This window comes from Gigantopelta aegis, chromosome 7 (genome assembly GCF_016097555.1).
Source record: "Gigantopelta aegis isolate Gae_Host chromosome 7, Gae_host_genome, whole genome shotgun sequence".
Lineage (NCBI taxonomy): Eukaryota > Metazoa > Mollusca > Gastropoda > Neomphalida > Peltospiridae > Gigantopelta > Gigantopelta aegis.
This window is the reverse complement of record NC_054705.1, coordinates 8,860,130-8,885,230: the sequence shown is the minus strand read 5'-3', so window position 1 is coordinate 8,885,230 and position 25,101 is coordinate 8,860,130. Positions and strand designations below refer to the sequence as shown.

The window sequence follows — 25,101 nt, the reverse complement described above, 5'->3', positions numbered from 1 at the left end:
TATCTGGACTGAAAATAATCACTCAGCCGTGACAAAAAAAACCTTTGATGGTCATTTATGTGCAGCTGTGTAGGCTATCTACTAGTATTCATTCTGCGGTTGACAAACCAAACTCAATAAAAAACATCGGGATCGGATCCAGAAATAATTGTCATTGAAAGAGAAGACACCTATTGGACCAGAGGCGGATCCAGGAAATTTTGGGGGCGACTCCACTAGAGCACATTGATTAAGTAATCATCGGCTATTGGATGTCAGACATTTGTTAATTTTGATGTACTTAGTCATCAGAGGAAACCCGCTACATTTTTCCTAATGCAGCAAGAGATATTTTATATGTACTTTCCTACAGGTAGGATAGCACATACCACAGCCTTTGACATACCAGTCACTGACTAGAACGAGAATTAGCTCAGTGGGTTCACCAACGCGGATTGATCCCAGATTGACTGCGCATCAAGCGGGCGCTTTGCCACAGGAGTACGTCCAGCCCCGTGTCAAAAACTACTTTATGGCCTCGTTAGTTCCAGCCAGTGCATCACGACTGGTATACCAAAGGCCGTGGTATGTACTACCCTATCTGTGGGATGGTGCATATAAAAGATCCCTTGCTGCTTATCGAAAAGAGTAGCCTATGAAGTGGCGACAGCGGGTTTCCTCTCTCAATATCTGTGTGGTCCTTAACCATATCAGGGAACATTTTGTTTTCAATATATTGATTAGCAATATTTCTAGTCCACTGAAAATTGATTAGCATCTACTGTTAAATGTTTTTAAATTGTGTAGCGATATCTGAAACTTGTGTAGTGAATCGCGACGCGATATTGAACAAAATGTTCACTGCATATGTCTGACGCCATATAACCGTAAATAAAATGTGTTGAGTGCGTCGTTAAATAAAACATTTCCTTCCTTCATGGCCTCGTTTTACGAAGCGATCTTAGCGCTAAGATTACTGTAAGTGCATAGCTACCTTATGCACATAAGGTGATCTTAGCGCTAAGATCGCTTCATAACACGTACATATAAAATACATATAAAATGCATTATGCCATAATTTATGGTAGTTAAAGTAGTAACTACGTCGCATTGATTTTATACTGCACATTTTCCGGATATTTAACAAAAATGATGTTCACCCACCCCTCCCTTCCTCCCTCCGAATCCACCTGTGTCTATACAACAACAACAACACCAACTATCACCCACCCCTCCCTCCCTCCGAATCCACCAGTGTCTATACAACAACAACAACATTAACACCAACTATCACCCATCCCTTCATTCCTCCGAATCCACCAGTGTCTATACAACAACAACAACACCAACTATCACCCACCCCTCCCTCCCTCGAAATCCACCAGTGTCTATACAAGAACAATAACACCAACTATCACCCATCCCTCCCTTCTTCCGAATCCACCAGTGTCTATACAACAACAACAACAACAACTATCACCCATCCCTCCATTCCTCCGAATCCACCAGTGTCTATACAACAACAACAACACCAACTATCACCCATCCCTCCCTTCTTCCGAATCCACCAGTGTCTATACAACAACAATAACACCAACTATCACCCACCCCTCCCTTCCTCCGAATCCACCAGTGTCTATACAAGAACAATAACACCAACTATCACCCATCCCTCCCTTCTTCCGAATCCACCAGTGTCTATACATCAACAATAACACCAACTATCACCCACCCCTCCCTTCTTCCGGATTCACCAGTGTGTATACAACAACACCAACTATCACCCATCCCTACCTTCGTCCGAATCCACCAGTGTCTATACAAGAACAATAACACCAACTATCACCCATCCCTCCCTTCTTCCGAATCCACCAGTGTCTATACAACAACAACAACACCAACTATCACCCACCCCTCCCTTCTTCCGAATCCACCAGTGTCTATACAACGACAATGACACCAACTATCACCCACCCCTCCCTTACTCCGAATTCACCAGTGTCTATACAACAACAATAACACCAACTATCACCCACCCCTCCCTTCCTCCGAATCCACCAGTGTCTTATACAATAACACCACCACCAACTATCACCCATCCCTCCCTTCTTCCGAATCCACCAGTGTCTATATAACAACAACAACACCAACTATCACCCATCCCTCCCTTCCTCCGACTCCACCAATGTCTATACAACAACACCACCACCAACTATCACCCGCCCCTCCCTTTCTACAAATCCACCAGTGTCTATACATCAACAATAACACCAATTATCACCCATCCCTCCCTTCTTCCTTCCGAATCCATCAATGTCTATACAACAACAATAACGCCAACTATCACCCATCCCTCCCTTCCTCCGAATCCACCAGTGTCTATACAACAACAACAACACCAACTATCACCCACCCCTCCCTTCTTCCGAATCCACCAGTGTCTATACAACAACAATATCACCAACTATCACCCATCCCTCCCTTCCTCCGAATCCACCAGTGTCTATACAACAACACCACCACCAACTATCACCCATCCCTCCCTTCCTCCAAATCCACCAGTGTCTATACATCAAGAATAACACCAACTATCACCCATCCCTCCCTTCTTCCTTCCGAATCCACCAATGTCTATACAACAACAATAACGCCAACTATCACCCATCCCTCCCATCCTCCGAATCTACCAGTGTCTATACAACAACAATGACACCAACTATCACCCATCTCTCCCTTCTTCCGAATCCACCAGTGTCTATACAACAACAACACTTAACTATCACCCACCCCTCCCTTCCTCCGAATCCACCAGTGTCTATACAACCACAATAACGCCAACTATCACCCACCCCTTCCTTCCTCCCAATCCACCAGTGTCTATACAACAACAACATCAACTATCACCCACCCCTCCCTTCCTCCGAATCCACCAGTGTCTTATACAATAACACCACCACCAACTATCACCCATCCCTCCCTTCTTCCGTATCCACCAGTGTCTATACAACAACAACAACAACAACACCAACTATCACCCATCCCTCCATTCCTCCGAATCCACCAGTGTCTATACAACAACAACAACACCAACTATCACCCATCCCTCCCTTCCTCCGAATCCACCAGTGTCTATACAACAACAACAACAACAACAACTATCACCCACCTCCCTTCTTCCGAATCCACCAGTGTCTGTACAGCAACAATATCACCAACTATCACCCATCCCTCCCTCCCTTCCTCCGAATCCACCAGTGTCTATACAAGAACAATAACACCAACTATCACCCATCCCTCCCTTCCTCCGAATCCACCAGTGTCTACACAAGAATAATAACACCAACTATCACCCACCCCTCCCTTCTTCCGAATCCACCAGTGTCTATACAACCAACAACAATAACACCAACTATCACCCATCCCTCCCTTCCTCCGAATACACCAGTGTCTATACAACAACAATAACACCAACTATCACCCACCCCTCCCTTCTTCCGAATCCACCAGTGTCTATACAACAACAATAACAACAACTATCACCCACCCCTCCCTTCCTCCGAATACACCAGTGTCTATACAACAACAATAACACCAATTATCACCCACCCCTCCCTTCTTCCGAATCCACCAGTGTCTATACAACCAACAACAATAACACCAACTATCACCCATCCCTCCCTTCCTACAAATCCACCAGTGTCTATACAAGAACAATAACACCAACTATCACCCATCCCTCCCTTCTTCCCAATCCACCAGTGTCTATACATCAACAATAACACCAACTATCACCCACCCCTCCCTTCTTCCGAATCCACCAGTGTCTATACAACAACAACAACAACAACTATCACCCACCCCTCCCTTCCTCCGAATCCACCAGTGTCTATACAACAACAATAGCACCAACTATCACCCACCCCTCCCTTCCTCCGAATCCACCAGTGTCTATACAAGAACAATAACACCAACTATCACCCACCCCTCCCTTCTTCCGAATCCACTAGTGTCTATACAAGAACAATAACACCAACTATCACCCATCCCTCCCTTCCTCCGAATCCACCAGTGTCTATACATCAACAATAACAACAACTATCACCCACCCCTCCCTTTCTCCGAATCTACCAGTGTCAATATAACAACAACAACAACAACAACTATCACTCCCACCCTCGCCCCTCCCACCACTCTACCCGAGAAAGATGGCATGACAAGTGGCGGCCCACGTTATTGTCGTAAAACGTGTATATACAAGCCACACAATAACAAAGGGTTATAAATACAGTCAACAGAATGTACAGACCATACTGTTAAGAATATGTATTTTAACCTTTGCTCGTGGAGTTTTGATTATTCGCAAATCTTCGATACAAATCGCAACCGTCGCTTTAATAATAACACAGTGTATGGACCTAGCTGTACTTGAAGGAATAGGTTTTCGTTAGAGGGACGCTAACCGCCGACAGTTTAATTGACATTGATATGTGCTAGATTTAACAGGTAATATTACTGCATAGCCTACTACTACTACTATACTGCTGCTGTTCAGTTAATTACTACTACTACTTCTATTTCTACTACTACACTGCTGCTATTCAGTTAATTACTACTACTATTTCTATTACTTCCACTACTGCTACTACTATTAAGCCAGTGCACCACGACTTGTATATCAAAGGCCGTGGTATGTGGTATCCTGTCTGTGGAATGGTGCATATAAAAGATCCCTTGCTACTAATAGAAAAATGTAGCGGGTTTCCTCTCTAAGACTATATGTCCAAATTACCAAATGTTTGAAATCCAATAACCGATGATCAATTAATCAATGTGCTCTAGTAGTGTCGTTAAACAAAACAAACTTTAACTACTAGTTATCAACACTACTTTTATTACTACTACTACTACAACTGCTGCTACTGCTACTGCTACTACTACTATTACTATTACCAGTACTACCTCTGCTACTACTACTATTGCTGCTGCTTCTACTACTACTGCTACTACTACTACTACTACTACTACTACTACTACTACTACTACTACTATTACTATTACTACTACTAAAACTACAATTAAAGCGGTAGTCCACACCAAATCAATCAAGAATGTTCATAACCCATTTTAATCATGATGAAACTTGCTATGTTTTTTCAAGTTAATGAAACAATATATTACCATGAAACTTTGAGCTCAGTTTGACTTTACCATGACATAAAAAAAGTAAAGTTTGTTTTATTTAACGACGCCACTAGAGCACATTGATTTTTAAATTTTATCATCGGCTATTGGACGTCAAACATATGGTCATTCTGACACTGGTTTTTTTTAGAGGAAACCCGCTGTCGCCACATAGGCTACTCTTTTACGATAGGCAGCAAGGGATTTTTTAATTTGCGCTTCCTACAGGCAGAATAGCACAAACCATGGCCTTTCTTGAACCAGTTATGGATCACTGGTCGGTGCAAGTGGTTTACACCTACCCACTGAGCCTTGCGGAGCACTCACTCAGGGTTTGGAGTCGGTATCTGGATTAAAAATCCCATGCCTCGACTGGGATCCGAACCCAGTACCTACCAGCCTGTAGTCCGATGGCTTAACCACTGCGCAACCGAGGTCGGTTTACCATGACATCGTACGACCTTTTAGGTGAGGCGGGTTTTCGCTCAGTCGGTTGAGTGCTCGCTTCAGGTGCTTGCGTCACAGGATCGAACCACCTCGGTGGATCCATTCAGCTGACTGGTTTTTTTTTCGTTACAACCAGTGTACCATAACTGGACAAAAGCCGTGGTATGTGCTTTCCTGTCTGTGGGAAAGTACATATAAAAGATCTCTTGCCGCATTAGAAAAAATGTAGCGGGTTTCCTCTGATGACTACGAATCAGAATTACCAAATGTTTGATATCCAATAGCCGATCATTATTTAATCAATGTGCTCCAGTTAACCTTTTAGGTGTTATACTTTCTATTCTAGTCTGTGCAGGAATGTGATTTTGGTGTCATTTGAAAGCTTTTATATGTGTCTGGTTTGGTAGTTAATGAAAGCACACCAACAAATGAGAAAAACACTTTTTTAAGTTTGAATTTGACCTTTAATATGACCTTGTTAAAATTATGTACCTCCGATTAACCCTCCTCCCCCCTAAACAAAGAAAGAAAGAAAGAAGAATAATAAGAAGAAAAAGTTATATTAAAGCCATCGTACTTAGCAATAATCGTGGATAATTTGAAGATGTTCATTCCAATTTTGTTCAGGAATTATGATATTTCACATCCACCACCAATGCTGGACCAGAAGAGTTTGTATATAAATTCTTTTCTCGATTGGTTTCATTAGGCCATGATGTCTCTTGAGAATATGCCTGTTGAACCAATGTCATCATTGAGGGGTTGGAGACATTCAAAATGGCGTCCAAAATGGCCCACATTTCTTGCTTTCGACTAATTTCCACCATATTAAACCCAGGATAATGATTTCTGGGTCTAGTCGTAGGTTTGGGGATTAAGGAATCCATTTTAAACATTGAAGAGATTGGTCTGGAATTACATCACAGACTATTCACATGGCCACTAACCTTTTCTAAAAGGTCATATTTATTGGTTTGCCATTCAAGGAAAATAAATAAAATAAAGTTTGTTTTATTTAACGACGCCGCTAGAGCACATTGATTTTCAAGGAAAATGAGTCTTCAGGTATGATTCGGTACGACGGAAATTCATTAAACCAGACACGGTTAAGAAAAAAACCTATACCATCCGGATTCTCTCTCTCTCTCTGTCTCTCTGTCTGTCTGTCTGTGTGTCTCTCTCTCTCTCTCTCTCTCTCTCTCTCTCTCTCTCTCTCTCTCTCTCTCTCTCTCTCTCTCTCTCTCTCTCTCTATATATATATATATATATAATAAAAACATTTATTTTCAGAAACATGCAAATATTTTTTAGAATTTGGCGGAAAAAGATGAGGAGATCGTTTGTTCTTTTGTCAGTCTTCCTGGTGTTCCTTGTGTGGGTCATATATTATTACAACCTCTCTGACGTCATACCACGAAACCGTCTCACGATTTGGCAGAGACCTCGACAATTTCTGGATGGCGTACCAAAATACGTAGTTCCATTTTACCGACGAAGATCGCTTTTCAAGAAACGACGGGGCCAAGTGTCTGTCATAAACGGAAATGACGGGCGCATGCGCAGTGTTGTGGAGGACACGGGATTGGGCAGAATTATCTTGTTAAAGAATAACCCAGACTGGAATTGGTTTTCGATGGCCCAAGAAGGACTCGAACACTGCCCTTCAAAATGTACCATCATCAATTCTTTTGAAAATTTCAACATTAATTTCGCGTCTGCTGTTATTTTCTATGCCACGAACTACCCAAAGGACCTTCCGATCAAGAAAGTAGGTCAGGTTTGGATCTACTTTACTCTAGAGTCTCCGTATTTTAGCCAAGATACACAATTCAGAAATATTGAGTGGCGGGATAAAATAAACTGGACGATGACCTACAGGCGTGATTCAGACATATGGTATCCCTACGGAAGAGTAAGTACAAGGGACTCACCAGCCAACATAGACTATTTACCGGCCGCACGAAACAAAACAAAACAAGTCGCTTGGTTTGTCAGCCATTGCACCACGCCGAGTCGTCGACAGAATTACGTCAAGGAGTTGCGGAAGTACATTTCCGTGGACACCTACGGCGCATGCGGAGATCTCAGATGTCTTCCGGAAGGGAGCACAAAATGTTTTGACATGCTGTCGCGGCATTATAAATTCTACCTGTCTTTCGAGAGCGCGTTCTGTCGCGATTACGTCACTGAAAAAGTCTTCGAATTCGTCCTGAAGGCAGACATCGTGCCTGTGGTTCGAGGAGGGGCAGACTACTCTAAATACCTGCCACCGAAATCGTACATAAACACGGCCGATTTTCCCAGTGCGAGACACCTCGGTGAATACTTATCATTCCTGGACTCGAATGACGCCGCGTATAGCGAGTACCTTCAGTGGAAGAATCATTACTACGTCCAGGAGAAACCCATCCCTATTTGTGAAATATGTGTGAAGCTAACAGAACCAAAATCATATGCTAATGTTTACAAAGACGTTTTCTCATGGTGGCATCGAGATGTTTGCGTCGCTCCAAACCGTACACTCTCATGAAATCAGAATTACAAAACTTATAACACATCAAGAATGGGCGTTCAGCATACCAGGAGGCAAGGACGTCCTCAGGAAGTCGATAACAGTAATTCGTTCTCAGGAAATTTTATTTAATAATAAAAAAACACCTAGACTATATAGAATTTTTTTGTTCTTCTTGTACTAGATGCAACTCATGCTTACACTGCCCCCCCCCCCAAAAAAAAAACAACAACAAAAAAACAAACAAAAAAACAAATCCCAACAACAAAATAACAAAAACGACCGCCGTCTAAATAGCCAGCCCTCATTTGCCGATGCTATATACACGGCAGTCGTATATATAGATAATTCTATGTTTTGTGACAAAGAAGAAAGAGATGTTTTATTTAACTAGGCACTCAAAACATTTTATTTACGGTTATATGGCGTCAGACATATGGTTAAGGACCACACAGATATTGGGAGAGGAAACCCGCTGTCGTCACTTCATGGGCTACTCTTTTTCGATTAGCAGCAAGGGAACTTTTATATGCACCATTCCACAGACAGGATAGCACATAACACGGCCTTTGATATACCAGTCGTGGTGCACTGGCAGGTACGAGAAATAGCCCAATGGGCCCACCGACGGGGATCGATCCCACATCGATCGCGCATCAAGCGAGTGCTGTACCTCTGGGCTACGTCCCGTCCTGACAAAGATTACGGTGTTTTTAGCGGTTATATTTATGGAATTAATCTCTATAGGGGCGGGACGTAGCTCAATGGTAAAGCGCCCGCTCGATGCGCGGTCGGTTTTGGATCGATCCTCGTCGATGGGCCCATTGGGCTATTTCTCGTTCTACCTCTCTCTCGTTCTACCTCTCTCTCTCTCTCTCTCTCTCTCTCTCTCTCTCTCTCTCTCTCTCTCTCTCTCTCTCTCTCTCTCTCTCTCTCTCTCTCTCTCTCTCTCTCTCTCTCTCCTCTCTCTCTCTCTCTCTGAGATGAAGGAAGGGACGGAGAGGGAGGAAGGCAAAGAGAGAGTGGCGAATGGATAAAGAGGGAGGAGCAGAAACAGTAAGAGGGAGGAAGTGAGAGAGGGATGGAGGGAGCGATAGAGAGAAAGAGAGAGAGGGAGAGAGACAGAGAGAGAGAAAGAGAGAGAGAAAGAGAGGGATAGAGAGAAAGAGAGAGGGGAGGGAGAGAGAGGGAGGGAGGGAGAGACAGACAGACATAGAAGCCCATTCTACACAAGCTACAGGGGACAGAGACAATGATGCAGGCAGTGAAAAGGAGAAATCTGCTGTCGCCACCTAAACTACTACTTCTGGGAAAAAAGCAAGGGTTTTTACTCACTATCAAATCACTTTAATAAATAAATAAATAAATAATCTTAAAGCCGCACACCCTAGTTCCATCCAGCGAAAATAAATTATAATTTGGTTAATCTACAAACCTGTAACACACTTAGATCACGTTTTTATCAAATGGAGTAAAAAAGCAGGTTTTATATCGATAAATACCATGGGAATCCCCATGTCCCAATTGCTTGAAATAATTTTGAAAGTTAGTATTCTGATGTCACCGGTAGATGTCGCTCGAAGCATATCAATGCCTACGTCACGACAAATTTCACAGAGTGCGCACAGACTTGGGGTGCGTTCTTTTCATCTCTCCTGGACATATTCCAACTGTTCTGTCCTGGTTGTATCCCCTCTCCAGATATCGTAAGACTTAGCAAAATTATTGGTTTTAAGGGTTTGTAACGTTTTGTATTGAGACACTTACTTGTCTGAACTTTATTGTTACTGAAAATGTTCACGAACTGTGAAGAAATGAACAACAAGCAAACGACAACAAATCGGATGTTGATAGCGGGAACCGTGCACGAGAAAACAAACCGAACCAAAAATGATAACGGTCACGTGGTATACCAACGTCTGTGACGTTTACACGGGAAGATTCGCTCTAAAAATAGATTGGACCTCGCTTGCTTAACGGTTTTTTCTCGAGTGCACGTCTGTTGTTAAGAAATACAAAAAATGCATTTCATGGTTTTACAAACATCAGGATTACCAGGATTACCAAAAAGCACTTCAGGTGAATGGAAATGTGTATTCTAAATAATAAAATGTTAGTAAAGTGCAATTTTATTTGTGAAAAAAATGGGTTTAATAGCGAAAAACAACGCCGTAATGGTTAACAACTAGCCGTAACTAGGGCGTGTCCCTTTAAAAGTATATTTTACATGCAGTTATTGAGTTCTGTTTCAATATGCCGAGGATTTCATTAAGTAGACGACAGCAGCCACGGTGGGAATGATCGTCGTGGCCGTCCCAGCACTCCCTGAGGTAGTCGCACTCGATGATGCATAAGGACTCTGTTCGTAGTAACCGGCGTATGTGTTCATCTTCATCACCATCTCCTTTAGAGCGTTCAGCTCTTTCCAGACGGCGCTGCCTTCCCCGTGGACGGGCATTATGGGATAGCGCTGCCGAATAACGCCCAGTCCCGTGATGGACGGAAAGAAGATCCGGTGTCCGGAAGCGACGACCTTTCTGACGTTGCCCTGGGGGTCAAGGACACCCACCTGACCCTTCGCCGTGTCGGCTGCGTCCTTCTGGACCTCGCCGCCGTGGAAGAACTCCACGGGCGTCTTGTAGTAATATTTCGAGTTGATTCCATCGTACGCCTTGTCCATTGTCAACCCTCCATTGCGACCGTGGGCCTCGACGGTTTTCCCGAGTGTTGAATAGTAAGCTCCCTTCATCGTCAGGTTGTAAGGATTCCAAGTGGACAAGGGAGTCAAGTAGATGATCTCCATGGGGATGGCGAACGTGTACTTGCGATCGTACCTGTGGCAGACTCTCACGTGAGTGTGCGCGTCCTTGTTACAGTCGTCCAGGCCCATTCCCGCCACTCTCGGCTGCGTCGTCTGTGCCACCCACAGGTTCTCGTCTGCGAATCCCCGGTGGATGACTTTGACTCCCATGGCGCCGTCCTTCTTCACCTTATACCAGCGGTGGTAGTAGCCGGTGTTCTCCGCCGTGTAGTTCTTGCCGAACGCCATGTCGTAGGCCATCAGGCCGAACGCGTCGTCCGTCAGCGAAGCCGGGTAGTTGTCCTTCCCCGGTATCTCGTGCATCAGCTTGTCGATGTAGCCGTTACGCATGAACGCGTCCGATTTGTGATCGTTCAGGTAGAACCTGGCAGCCTTTGAGGCCACGTGACTGGCCATCGTATGGCGGTGATACGGCAGACGACTGCTGAGCTCGTCGATTGGTTTCAGATTTCGCAGCGGAACGTCCACGGAGAGCGGGTGGCACAGAATCCGGTAGTTCCACTGGGCGAACTGGGCGCTGCCGTTGATCATGTTCATGATGGTGGTCGGGAGGTAGGCGAAGTTCTCCAGGTTTGACTTGACGCCGGTGTACGACGTGAATCTGACCTTCTCCTGCAGGTCGAACCAGCTGTTCGCGTCCAGGTGGTGGCGGTCACTGGTGAAGGGTTCCTGCAACGACTTGGTGTCAGTGGTCCAGGCTCCTTCCAGGTAACACAGGACTGGTTTGAAGTATTTCCTGTAATCCCTGTGTGCGTGGTTCTGCGTCTTCCACGCTTTGAACCACTCCCTCATCTCTTTGATCTGGTCCGCAACGGTAGACTTAGCCAAAACCTGAGGAGGGACGTCTGGGAAAGGTATCTCCTCCGTGGCGTGGAAGTTGTCCTTCGTCTTGCTGGGCATGCGCAATTTGTAGTCGTTGTGCCGCGTCCGGAACTCCACTCCGTTGAGGACGCCGATGAACTCGCCCATGCCAATGGTCCTGTCGTAGTTGGCGTGGTCGTGGATGGCCAGGATGCTCGACCCCGCGTGCGTCTCGCCGTAGTAGTCTCGGGTGCCGTCGTGGTAACGTCGGATCTGCTTCACTCCGGAATCGCCGTCCGAACGCACCCTTTCTTCGACGAACAGCTGCTGCAGCATGAGCTGTCGCGTCAAGTCGGAAACCGTCTGCTCAAGGTGAGCGATCTTAGCCTCGTTTTCATCAGACGTGGCAGCCGCCATTGCTGTTCCGATGACGCTGACCAGTACAATGATGTGTCGCATGATGCACCTAGACAATAAAGAGACGTGAAGTTATTATTATTATTGTGTTACCTCACAATAAATATTATGTTCCCTCACAGTATTATTGTATTCCCTCACAATAAATAGTATGTTCCTTCACAATGTTATTATATTCCCTCACAATAAATATTGTATTCCCTCACAATAAATATTATGTTCCCTCACAATAATATTGTATTCCCTCACAATATTATTATGTTCCATCACAATAAATATTGCATTCGCTCACAATAAGTATTATGTTCCCTCACAAAAATATTATGTTTCATCACAATAAATATTGTCAGGGCCGTACCCGTGGGGACGCTACCTTGGCGCTATAAAAGCACCAGATTCAGAACTCTGCATTCGCTCAGTGACACTGCTAGACAGAAGACGTATATCGTTGATGATACTTACGATATATAATGTTATATATATAAAATGGCATCGGGATATATTATAACAGAAGCACTACAGAGGTCTTTGGCAAAAACGAAGAAAATGAAACGAGATGCAAACTAGATCTTGGCGGTAACGTCTACGTCGTGGCTAAACTGTGTCAGTTTGACGAATACCGTGGTAAAGGGTATCACACCAAGAAAGGCATTTCTCTGACGATGAAACAGTGGCTGGAACTAGTCACCTTCAAACGAGAATCGATTGCACTGCAACATCTCTGTGGGAACGTCTACGTCGAGACCATTTACAAAGGTGTGGTGGATATTCGTCAGTGGTGGTACTGCGGGCAAGAACTGAAACCCTCGCGTTGAGGCGTTCGACTGACTGCCGAACAGTGGGAAGAGCTTCAGAAATGCTTTGACACTTTGTACGACCTCGTGCCAGAGCTGAGAGATGTCATACCGTGCCACTCACGAGAGGATAATCAGAATCTGATGGGTGCCGTAGAGTGTTCGGAATTCAACCCGAGTATTTGGACGTGTTCAGACATGTTTGGAGTTGTGACGTCACGGGGAAAACCCAAACATTGTGTATAAAAGTCTTAGATTTAGAATTGTCCGTCATTCACCAGTCAACCGCGGTAGAGAGAAGACGCGCGCTCCAGAGATGGCATCGGGATATTATAGAATGGATAGCAACAGTAGCAGCAGTTGTAGCAGCGGTAACGATATTTTGGTATGCAAATGTTCTGAAAGACACACGGATCAAATGCGAAAGAGTGGCTACCAAACCAGAATAAAATGACACGAACCAAACGGACGCTGCTCGTGAACCCGGTTAAATCGTGGATGAAGAACCCATGTATCAGACGGTGGCCTCTCGAGACATTACTTGTTCTACCATCGTCCCGAAATGAGAGAATTCTACAGATGACTCTACACATTTGGTCAGTGGCCCCTCCAGATGAGTCAGAGACCAAGGGAATTCGCCGAGGCCGGTTTCTTCTACACGGGAGACCACGATGCCGTCGTCTGTTACTGTTGTGGACTACGTGCCTACGGATGGAAGAAGATGAACGTGTCGGGACCCACTTCGTGTGGAAAAACATTTTTGTTGTACAAACTGCTAAGGGATGGTAAGATCTTCCCATCGCCTCAACGCATCATCCGGCTCTACAAATGATGGCAACCCCTCTACATCGACATCATTGGGGCAACCGTTCGAGTGAAATTTGTTTAAGGCATACCCGAGAATTTGGAAAAGGATCGTTATTTGGATCCCAGAGTCAGAAATCTTATCGTGTTGGACGACCTGGTGTCTATAGATGGAAAAGACCCTCGTATCACCGACCTCTTCACAGAAGGAAGTCACCACAGAAACCTCTCGGTGATTGCCATCAACCAGAACTTGTATCACAGCAAAGTCCCAACGCAGAGAAGAAACTGTCATTACTTGTTACTGTTCAACAACCCCATCGACAAGCAACAAGTCCTAACCTTGACACAGCAGATGTATCCTGGAAATACTGTCATTTGATGCAACGGTTTGAGGAAGCTACCCACAGGCCCTACGGACATCTCTTGGTGGACTTGAAACTGACCACGCCCGAACATTGGCGCCTTCGACCCAATGGTTTAGAGACGGGGCCGTCCGAATGGTATAAAAGCACGAACGTAATGGCGAATGTCTCAGAAGAGTTTCAACCACCGTCGAAGAAAGAGCTCTACGTGCAAATCATGCAAAGGAACGCATTCAAGAGAAAACTACCAGGCATACCCGCCTACGAAAGTGACGACGAAGAAGAAGATGAGGTAGAGCCCTATCTGAAAAAAAGTTTAGAGGATGCAGTCTTGCGATACGTGTGGTCTGGTCTTTAAAGACGGGATTGATTTGTAGCGATATCTGCAATTTAAAACGTGCGAGGAGGAAAATGAAGAAGAGCCGTTGTCTGATCTGGAAAACGAAGGCATACGTCTTATGGTGGAACGTGAATTCGACATCAATCGTGACTATCTCAAAAGCAAGAGGAAACGCTACGAAGAAAAAAACATGTCCCAAGATGCCATTGAAAAAACAACAACCATGAAGACTTTACAAAGGAAGTTATTTAAAGACATGTACTCTCGCTTCCTGACATATATGCATTACTTTGACAAAGGCCCCAACACAAGGAACATTCTACAGCCTGTGAATCCCGACAGAGATGTGAGACCACAGATTTGTTCTAAATTAAATCAGCATCGTTCCTGGATCAGCGAATATTTGGACGAACTAGACGACGACGATACCGATGGTGATGATACTGATGATGAGGACGAAGATGATGATGAAGAGAAATGAACACTAAAATTATTCACATGTCGCCCTTAAGGCCTCTCGATGTAACCCAATGTATGTCCATTTTATATACGTGTAGTTGTCTATAGTGATTTGTAATTTAGAAATAAAATGAAAAAACCAAACCATCGCGTTTGTTTTTTGTGTTTTTTACTCCTTGACTAGATTTGTGATTGGATGTCAGTTGATATTTCTACGCTACCCGCTACCTTATAGTAGCAAGGGGTGTGTGCATAGGATGGCGCATACAACGGCCCTTGATATACAGTCATTAAGCATTGGTTGGATATAGCCTATTGGACCACCGACGGGGATCGATCCTAGATCGACCACTCTATTTACCCATTTGGTAAAATTTATATTAATTGACCCTGTAAAGGCTAGTACTCTAGAGAAATACTCTGTTTAAAATGCAGTTATTTCCCTTGATCACAGGTTAGTTTGGAGCGTTGAGTTGCAGTCACGCGTTCTTTCTTCAAAGCAATGGACAGGGGTGTTACACACACATTCCTTTCTTCCCCTACCAATTAAGCTGTCTACACATTCCTTTCTTTTACTTTTATAATAATGTCTGTTTTCAAAGCAATGGACTGGGGTGTTACACACACATTCCTTTCTTCCCCTATCAATTAAGGCGTCTACGCATTCCTTTCTTTTATTTTAATTATTTCCGCTTTTAAAGCAATGGGCTGGGTTGTCACACACATTCCTTTCCTCCCTTAACACACATTTCTTTCTTTTATTTTAATCATTTCCGCTTTTAAAGCAATGGGCTGGGTTGTCACACACATTCCTTTCCTCCCTTAACACACATTTCTTTCTTTTATTTTAATCATTTCCGCTTTTAAAGCAATGGGCTGGGTTGTCACACACATTCCTTTCCTCCCTTAACACACATTTCTTTCTTTTATTTTAATCATTTCCGCTTTTAAAGCAATGGGCTGGGTTGTCACACACATTCCTTTCCTCCCTTAACACACATTTCTTTCTTTTATTTTAATCATTTCCGCTTTTAAAGCAATGGGCTGGGTTGTCACACACATTCCTTTCCTCCCTTAACACACATTTCTTTCTTTTATTTTAATTATTTCCGCTTTTAAAGCAATGGGCTGCGTTGTCACACACATTCCTTTCCTCCCTTAACACACATTTCTTTCTTTTATTTTAATCATTTTCGCTTTTAAAGTAACGGGCTGTAACAAACATTCCTTTCTCCCCCACTGTCTTTCTTTCTTTGAAACCTATCGTCTGCTTCGACAGCTGTTTCGACTCAGGGTATCATATTTCCGTCAGGCAGCACATTTCACATGGAACATAGTAATATTTCTTTGTACGTGGAAACATGACATTGTGTTTCCCGTTAACGTAGATCATATAGTCCAACAGTCCATGAAGGTAGCGTCCCCACGAGGTTATCCCAGCTGCTATAGCCAGTATTCCAGGTCACCAAGGTCAGATGACAGCGGCCAAAGTCATTAACCACCGTGAAAGTAGCATCCCCACGAGGTTATCCCAGCTGCTATAGCCAGTATTCCAGGTCACCAAGGTCAGATGACAGCTGCCAAAGTCATTAACCACCGTGAAAGTAGCGTCCCCACGAGGTTATCCCAGCTGCTATAGCCATTATCCCAGGTCACCGAGGTCAGCTGACAGCTGCCAAAGTCATTAACCACCGTGAAAGTAGCGTCCCCACGAGGTTATCCCAGCTGCTATAGCCATTCACTCCAGGTCACCGAGGTCAGATGACAGCTGCCAAAATCATTAACCACCGTGAAAATAGCGTCCCCACGAGGTTATCCCAGCTGCTATAGCGAGGTCAGATGACAGCTGCCAAAGTCATTAACCACCGTGAAAGTAGCGTCCCCACGAGGTTATCCCAGCTGCTATAGCCATTCACTCCAGGTCACCGAGGTCAGATGACAGCTGCCAAAATCATTAACCACCGTGAAAATAGCGTCCCCACGAGGTTATCCCAGCTGCTATAGCGAGGTCAGATGACAGCTGCCAAAGTCATTAACCACCGTGAAAGTAGCGTCCCCACGAGGTTATCCCAGCTGCTATAGCCATTCACTCCAGGTCACCGAGGTCAGATGACAGCTGCCAAAATCATTAACCACCGTGAAAGTAGCGTCCCCACGAGGTTATCCCAGCTGCTATAGCCATTCACTCCAGGTCACCGAGGTCAGATGACAGCTGCCAAAGTCATTAACCACCGTGAAAGTAGCGTTCCCACGAGGTTATCCCAGCTGCTATAGCCATTCACTCCAGGTCACCGAGGTGAGATGACAGCTGCCAAAGTCATTAACCACCGTGAAAGTAGCGTCCCCACGAGGTTATCCCAGCTGCTATAGCCATTCACTCCAGGTCACCGAGGTCAGCTGACAGCTGCCAAAGTTATTAACCACCGTGAAAGTAGCGTCCCCACGAGGTTATCCCAGCTGCTATAGCCATTCACTCCAGGTCACCGAGGTCAGATGACAGCTGCCAAAGTCATTAACCACCGTGAAAGTAGCGTTCCCACGAGGTTATCCCAGCTGCTATAGCCATTCACTCCAGGTCACCGAGGTCAGCTGACAGCTGCCAAAGTCATTAACCACCGTGAAAGTAGCGTCCCCACGAGGTTATCCCAGCTGCTATAGCCATTCACTCCAGGTCACCGAGGTCAGATGACAGCTGCCAAAGTCATTAACCACCGTGAAAGTAGCGTTCCCACGAGGTTATCCCAGCTGCTATAGCCATTCACTCCAGGTCACCGAGGTCAGATGACAGCTGCCAAAGTCATTAACCACCGTGAAAGTAGCGTCCCCACGAGGTTATCCCAGCTGCTATAGCCATTCACTCCAGGTCACCGAGGTGAGATGACAGCTGCCAAAATCATTAACCACCGTGAAAGTAGCGTCCCCACGAGGTTATCCCAGCTGCTATAGCCATTATCCCAGGTCACCGAGGTCAGCTGACAGCTGCCAAAGTCATTAACCACCGTGAAAGTAGCGTCCCCACGAGGTTATCCCAGCTGCTATAGCCATTCACTCCAGGTCACCGAGGTGAGATGACAGCTGCCAAAGTCATTAACCACCGTGAAACTAGCGTCCCCACGAGGTTATCCCAGCTGCTATAGCCATTCACTCCAGGTCACCGAGGTCAGCTGACAGCTGCCAAAGTCATTAACCACCGTGAAAGTAGCGTCCCCACGAGGTTATCCCAGCTGCTATAGCCATTCACTCCAGGTCACCGAGGTGAGATGACAGCTGCCAAAATCATTAACCACCGTGAAAGTAGCGTCCCCACGAGGTTATCCCAGCTGCTATAGCCATTCACTCCAGGTCACCGAGGTCAGATGACAGCTGCCAAAGTCATTAACCACCGTGAAAATAGCGTCCCCACGAGGTTATCCCAGCTGCTATAGCGAGGTCAGATGACAGCTGCCAAAGTCATTAACCACCGTGAAAGTAGCGTCCCCACGAGGTTATCCCAGCTGCTATAGCCATTCACTCCAGGTCACCGAGGTCAGATGACAGCTGCCAAAATCATTAACCACCGTGAAAGTAGCGTCCCCACGAGGTTATCCCAGCTGCTATAGCCATTATTCCAGGTCACCGAGGTCAGCTGACAGCTGCCAAAGTCATTAACCACCGTGAAAGTAGCGTCCCCACGAGGTTATCCCAGCTGCTATAGCCATTCACTCCAGGTCACCGAGGTCAGATGACAGCTGCCAAAGTCATTAGCCACCGTGAAAGTAGCGTCCCCACGAGGTTATCCCAGCTGCTATAGCCAGTATTCCAGGTCACCAAGGTCAGATGACAGCGGCCAAAGTCATTAACCACCGTGAAAGTAGCGTCCCCACGAGGTTATCCCAGCTGCTATAGCCATTCACTCCAGGTCACCGAGGTCAGATGACAGCTGCCAAAATCATTAACCACCGTGAAAATAGCGTCCTCACGGGGTTATCCCAGCTGCTATAGCCATTATCCCAGGTCACCGAGGTCAGATGGCAGCTGCTAAAGCCATTAACTTAGTGCACTTGGAGGTCAGACACGTCATTAGGCCACGCCCCCTGGAGGGCCCCAACGTGACCCGGGCCAACTAGTGCGAGCCCTACTACTTGGAAGTACACTATTATTGTGAGAGAAGTTAATAATATTGTGAGGGAACAGTGATGGAACATAATAATATTTATTGTGAGGGAACATAATACTAGTATTGTGAGGTAACAATAATATTATTGTGAGCGAACTTAATAATATTGTGAGAGAACATAATATTTATTGTGAGATAACACAATATTTATTGTGAGAGAACACGTTATTTATTGTGAGAGAACACAATATTTATTGTGAGAGAACACATTATTTATTGTGAGAGAACATAATATTTATTGTGAGAGAACACATTATTTATTGTGAGAGTACATAATATTTATTGTGAGAGAACATAACATTTATTGTGAGAGAACATATTATATTGTGAGAGAACACATTATTTATTGTAATAATATAATTAACTATTAAACTAAATAAATTTCAAGTTGCATTAACACAACGAAATGGGGTTATAGTATTTTTCTCTGTTAAATAATCCAAAGGAAAAATGTACACTATTAGGCCTATTGGTATGCTACGTTGGTGCAAAAACGACAACCCACGATACCCAAGTGATAATTTTCTTTTCTTTGGGACTACGTAATTGGTCAGTTCTCTGATTTTAGATGGAAAAGTCTATTGAATCAATAGTTTTACAGAACTATTTACAGTAATAAACCATGTCCATTACCAGTTTAGGGTTGACAGGTAATATTACACAAAACCGGTATGCATTTTTGTGTCTAGACAGCGCCAATTAATTGGCTCGTCTGGTTACCGATCATATAGGTAGGGGCAACTAACAGAATAGACCAATTAAATAAGAAAACGCTCCGTGTATCTTTTCAGTAGTAGACAAAACATGGTATAATTATTTCGACTTGTTGTATAGCCACTTTGACAATGTATTAAATTAAGATTGTATTGAAAAATAATATATACTTATTGCTGGCTTACTAGGATGTATATTATTACAGAATATTGCAATGCATGACTATTTTATCATCCCGCAAAAACAGGTAGATTTGTTTCTCTAGTTCTAAGACTCATTCCTGACGTTACGCGTTAAGTATTACGTAACCAACAGTTCGCCAGAGGGCGTCTTTACTGGAATGGAACAAAATGGCTGCGCCCGTTATATATAATAGCTGTCACATTTAACCGTTTTTATTAATTAAATATAATAATATACTTGTTGATATTAAGCAATAATGTGCATTATATATCATTAAATATGCATACCAGTCCAAAAGCCTTGCTTAAGCATTCCTTTAAGCGGATTATGAAACATGGGGTGGGTGGTAAAAGAGTAATCGCAATCTATAAATATGTGAACGTAGCTATCTTTAAAAACATTTACGTACGTGTATCTGCTAGAACTTCTCTATTTAGAGTTATAACTTAGGCCCGTAACTAATGTGGGGTCGGGGGGATCGGTCGACCCCCTCCCCCCCCCACCTCGGTGACCTTTTTTCCCAATATGCCCCCGGACACCCCTAAGCAACTCGGGCGCTTCGCCTCACCATAAGCCTAAACGACCCCCAAACCCCACCCCTCTCAAACTCCTGGCCTACGGGCCTGTAACTCGCAGCAAAATAAAAGCTACTTTAACACGTATTTAATACGGTATACATGTTTGGTTGTAACATTTATAGCAATACAAATTATATTTTATTTCATAAACAGCGAAATTATCTTAGCGAAATCAGGTTCTGGATGACTTGGGGTGTCTTTTTAGGCACGTTTATACAAGTTCAAGTTCTTTATTGCTTTAAGTTTTTATAACTTATCAGTATAATACAAGGTAAGTACAACAAAATAATAAATATATACAGGTGGAGACTGATTTAGTAAATAATAATAATAATAATAATAATAATAATAATAATAATAATAATAATAATAATAATAATTAATTAATTAATTAATTAAGATTCTATTTACTTATATTATTTAATACATATAAAAGTATAAGTCAATATATGTATATATATATATATATATATATATATATATATATATATATATATTTAATACATATAATAAACGCTGGATTTCTGTTTTTTACCAAAATATAAAATCAAGTGTTATAGTTAACGGAAATGTGTCTTCATCATTTAATATATATAGAGGCTGTAGGCAAGGTGATCCATTATCTCCTTATATATTTCTTCTCTGTGTAGAAATTCTTGCAGGACTTGTACGTAAAAATAAGAAAATTAAAGGCATCTTAATAAACAATAAAGAATACCTAATTTCACAGTATGCCGATGATACTGATTTTATACTTGATGGTAGTAGAACGTCTTTTGAAGAAGCAATAAATACCTTGAATATCTTTTCCGAATTATTAGGACTCAATATTAATTATGATAAATCAAAGGTAATCTGTATTGGCTCTCTTAGGAATAGTCCAATACGATATTTACAAAATCTTAATTTAAAATGGAATCCTCCTTCATTTAAAGCACTTGGAATTATTTTTAGTATCGACTTGAATGAAATGACCAAACTGAATTATAATTCTAAACTGTTTGAAATTAAACAAATTATAAATACTTGGATGAGAAGGTTGTTAATACCACTTGGAAGAATAGCTATAATAAAATCTCTGTTAATATCGAAGCTTAGTTATCTACTTCTAACATTACCAAATCCATCGGAAACATTTCAGAAAGAATTGCACAAGATGTTATTTAAATTTGTATGGAATCAAAAGCCAGACAGGATAAAAAGAATACCTTTGTGTAAAGCTGTTAATGAGGGAGGTCTCGGAATGATAGATATATTTAACTATGCTAAAGCTTTGAAAATTACATGGCTACGAAAATTGGAAACCAAAGATCTTATTCTTTTTGCATGTTTTCCACAACTCCGTAACATACCTCTGTTTGGTAATGATTTCCCCCAATTGTGCTTAAAACATGTAAAAAGAAATCTATTTTGGAAAGACTGTATCATTGCATTCCGTGACTTCTCGTTATTAATTAATGTTTCATCTTTTGAAGACTTTTTATCAGAGCCAATTTTTTATAATTCCAATATAAAAATTAACAGCAAATCTTTTTTTTTTTTAAAGAAATTACTTGGGAAAGGCGTATCTTAAATCTGTGATCTTGTTGATGAATACGGCAACTTTTTAACTTTAACCGCATTTAATAATTTATACAAATTAAATTGCATCTTTTTTAGAGTATCAAGGAGTTATTAACTCACTTAAGGCTTACCTTAGGAAGACGAGACTGAATATAATAGAAACAAATATTCCTTTAGATGATTCTCCTGTTCAACGAAAACTTTGTTCTATCAGAAATGGCTCGAAACTATATTATTACACAATTGTAACTTCTGAAAAGCCAAATTCTACAATACCAAAATGGCAAAATTATTTTATTTCAGACCTTAATTGGCACACTATTTATTTAAAACCATTTGTAACCACGCAAGAAATAAAATTTAGATGGTTCCAATATAGAATACTTCATAGAATATTAACTACTAATAGTTTCGCATGTAAATTAAAATTAATTGACAGTGAAACGTGTACGTTTTGTCATGAAGGAAAAGAATCTATAGTGCATTTATTTTGGGAATGTAAAATTGTTCAGAACTTTTGGAATGATTATTTAAATTGGTTATCAAACTCATGTAAGTATATATGTAATTTAAAGCTTTCTCTTGAGCTAGTGATATTTGGATGTAAAGATAATATTAAAACAGATAATGTTTTTGACCTGCTACTATTATTAGCTAAATATTTTATATATAAATGTAAAGTGCAAAGGGTCCAATTAAATATTATACATTTCCAAAACGAAGTTAAACAAAGATATAAAGTAGAAAAATGTATTTATCTTAGTAAGAACAATCTTAATAAATTCTTCACCAAGTGGTCAGTGTATTATTCTCTCTTTGAACAGACCTAATTTTTGTAACTTTCCTTGTGCATTGTCTTGTTCCCAGCGGTCCACGCATTAATAATGTAGATACATACATATGTATATGTATGTGTATGTGTATGTGTATGTGTATGTATATGTATATGTATATGTATATGTATATGTATATGTATATGTATATGTATATGTATATGTATATGTATATGTATATGTGTATATATATATATATATATATATATCATGTGCGTATTTTAAATATTTATGTACGTCGTTCATAGAATGCAAAAGAATGAAAGTGTGTTGGGTTTTTTTGGCGTGAGAGAAAGATAAATGGATAGCTACATTGATTAGATATGTAGTGAGAGAGAGAGAGAGAGAGAGAGAGAGAGAGAGAGAGAGAGAGAGAGAGAGAGAGAGAGAGAGAGAGAGAGGCGGGGATGGAGAGGGTGTGTGGGTGGGGTGAGGTGGGGTTTGCAAGCACCCTAAAGTATTATATTATGTTGTTTTATTATTTTTATGTTCACAACTCATGTTTTACCCTTGGCATGTGTTGTTCTAATTGTAAACAATGGGCTGGCAATAAAACTTGTAAAAAAAAAAAAAAAAAAAAAAATATTTACCAATTTGTTCCAATAGCTGATCTCTAACGCATGCGTACTGAAACTAATCTAGTAATCAAGTGTTTCTCCTGTAGCCTCATTGATGCGTGCTTATTATAAAACAAGATACAAATGTACAATGTATATATAAAACAAACACAGATATAGAAAGTAGCGTATTTTGTTTCCAATTGGCCTCTTTCATATTCCCATTGCGCATGTGCGCGAAGAGTACCGCCCCTTGCCGAATTGGACGGTATCGAGGTTATATACAAATTGGGGGGGGGGGGGGGCATGATTGACAGTTGTCATGATCGTCGTGAGTAGCTTCGTAGGAGCTGTGAATCTCTAGTGACTAACGTACATATTTCGTATAAGATGTTAAAATGGCTGCGAAAAACGGTCTACTAAAGTTTACATCGGAATGGTTTAAGACCGAAAGCAGTGAAACATTAACTTAGACGAAGTGTCTGGAACCGCCTGTCAAGGGTATTTTAACAACGCAAAATTAAAAGATTCACACAATAAAATTAACTTTAGTGGAATATGTTTTTTTTGCTTTTAACAATTAGAATTATAGTTAAATACTCACGCGGATTTCCAGTAATGTTTAATTCTCCACATGTATCAGTATTTAAAATTTAATAAAATATGTCTCCCCTTCCCCCTAAAAAAAACACAACAAAAAAACCCTAACTCACATAGACCTTTATCACAGCTCTATTTTCCCCTTATCGTTTTATTAAAAACAGAGTACAATTACTAATCATTGTTACATATCCATCCACAAATTATTTATGTATTTATTTATTTACTTATTTATTTATCTTATTTTATTTATTATTTTATTTTATTTTATTTTATTTTCACTATCATTTATATCAGATATGTAATACTTCACTTGAAATAATATTAAATATCTGATATTTACGAAGTTTTACTGGGACATACCCTAGTTTTTAAACACTAAGGCATATTTTTTACTATTATAGCCATTTTTGATAACTGAAATCATACTTTACTTAGATTTTCTTGTTTAGATTATCCATTTCCGTACATTCGAAATGTTTTTGGTCATCCTGGTGTTTTTAATATCACAAAATGCATCTCTCATATTTTAAAAACGCACGTGCGTCTGAGAAATAACAGTTATGGAGTCGAGTTTTAGTCTATTTTTAGAGGGTATTTCACCGTTTTAAAATCACAGACTCATGTTTTACTAAATTGTAACTTTATCCAAATGTGTTACAGGTTTGTAGATTAACTAAACTTAGTGTGCATTTTCATGGGTTGAAACTAGGGTCTGTCCCTGTAAAACATATATGAGCTGTCACACGCGAAAACCTACAACTTAGCATGACGTCAGAAACCGAGTAAACGCAGCTCAAACGTTTAACATCACATGTAAACGCGGAAGTAAAAGTTGACATGCTGTTTGCGTTGTTTGTTTTGAAGAATTTAGATGATGACATCTTCTTCTTTACATGAAGATCAGTTTGAAGTAAACATATATCTGTATGTACAATAGTGTTTGGTTACTATGTTTTGTATTTTGTACCTGAGAACATTGATCGCGATCGTTAGC

The 25,101-nt window shown here is 41.8% G+C and overlaps 2 protein-coding genes across 3 annotated transcripts; one reads left to right on the top strand and one right to left on the bottom strand.

Annotated features, from left to right (window-relative positions):
• The first annotated feature begins 6,948 nt into the window (after positions 1–6,948).
• LOC121377758 (glycoprotein 3-alpha-L-fucosyltransferase A-like) lies at positions 6,949–8,597 on the top strand. Its single transcript, XM_041505845.1, has one exon. The coding sequence runs from the start codon at positions 7,163–7,165 to the stop codon at positions 8,135–8,137; it is 975 nt and encodes a 324-aa protein (XP_041361779.1). The 5' UTR covers positions 6,949–7,162; the 3' UTR covers positions 8,138–8,597.
• A 1,639-nt stretch (positions 8,598–10,236) lies between these two features.
• LOC121377385 lies at positions 10,237–23,683 on the bottom strand. 2 transcript variants are annotated; one of them, XM_041505363.1, is made up of 3 exons: positions 23,538–23,614; positions 22,246–22,260; positions 10,237–12,207 (listed from the first exon to the last, which is right to left on the bottom strand). In XM_041505363.1, exon 3 carries the CDS (start codon positions 12,198–12,200, stop codon positions 10,368–10,370), a length of 1,833 nt encoding a protein of 610 aa, XP_041361297.1. In that variant the 5' UTR covers positions 12,201–12,207; positions 22,246–22,260; positions 23,538–23,614; the 3' UTR covers positions 10,237–10,367. The 2 variants fall into 2 exon arrangements, with proteins under 2 accessions (XP_041361297.1, XP_041361296.1); XM_041505362.1 differs by lacking the exon at positions 22,246–22,260 and having other exon boundaries at positions 23,538–23,683.
• Between the last annotated feature and the right edge of the window lie 1,418 nt (positions 23,684–25,101).

What these genes read in the sequence shown, in the direction of transcription:
- LOC121377758 (XM_041505845.1), top strand. Translation starts at nt 7,163, where the DNA reads ATGCGCAGTGTTGTGGAGGACACGGGATTGGGCAGAATTATCTTGTTA.
- LOC121377385 (XM_041505362.1), bottom strand. Translation starts at nt 12,200, where the DNA reads ATGCGACACATCATTGTACTGGTCAGCGTCATCGGAACAGCAATGGCG.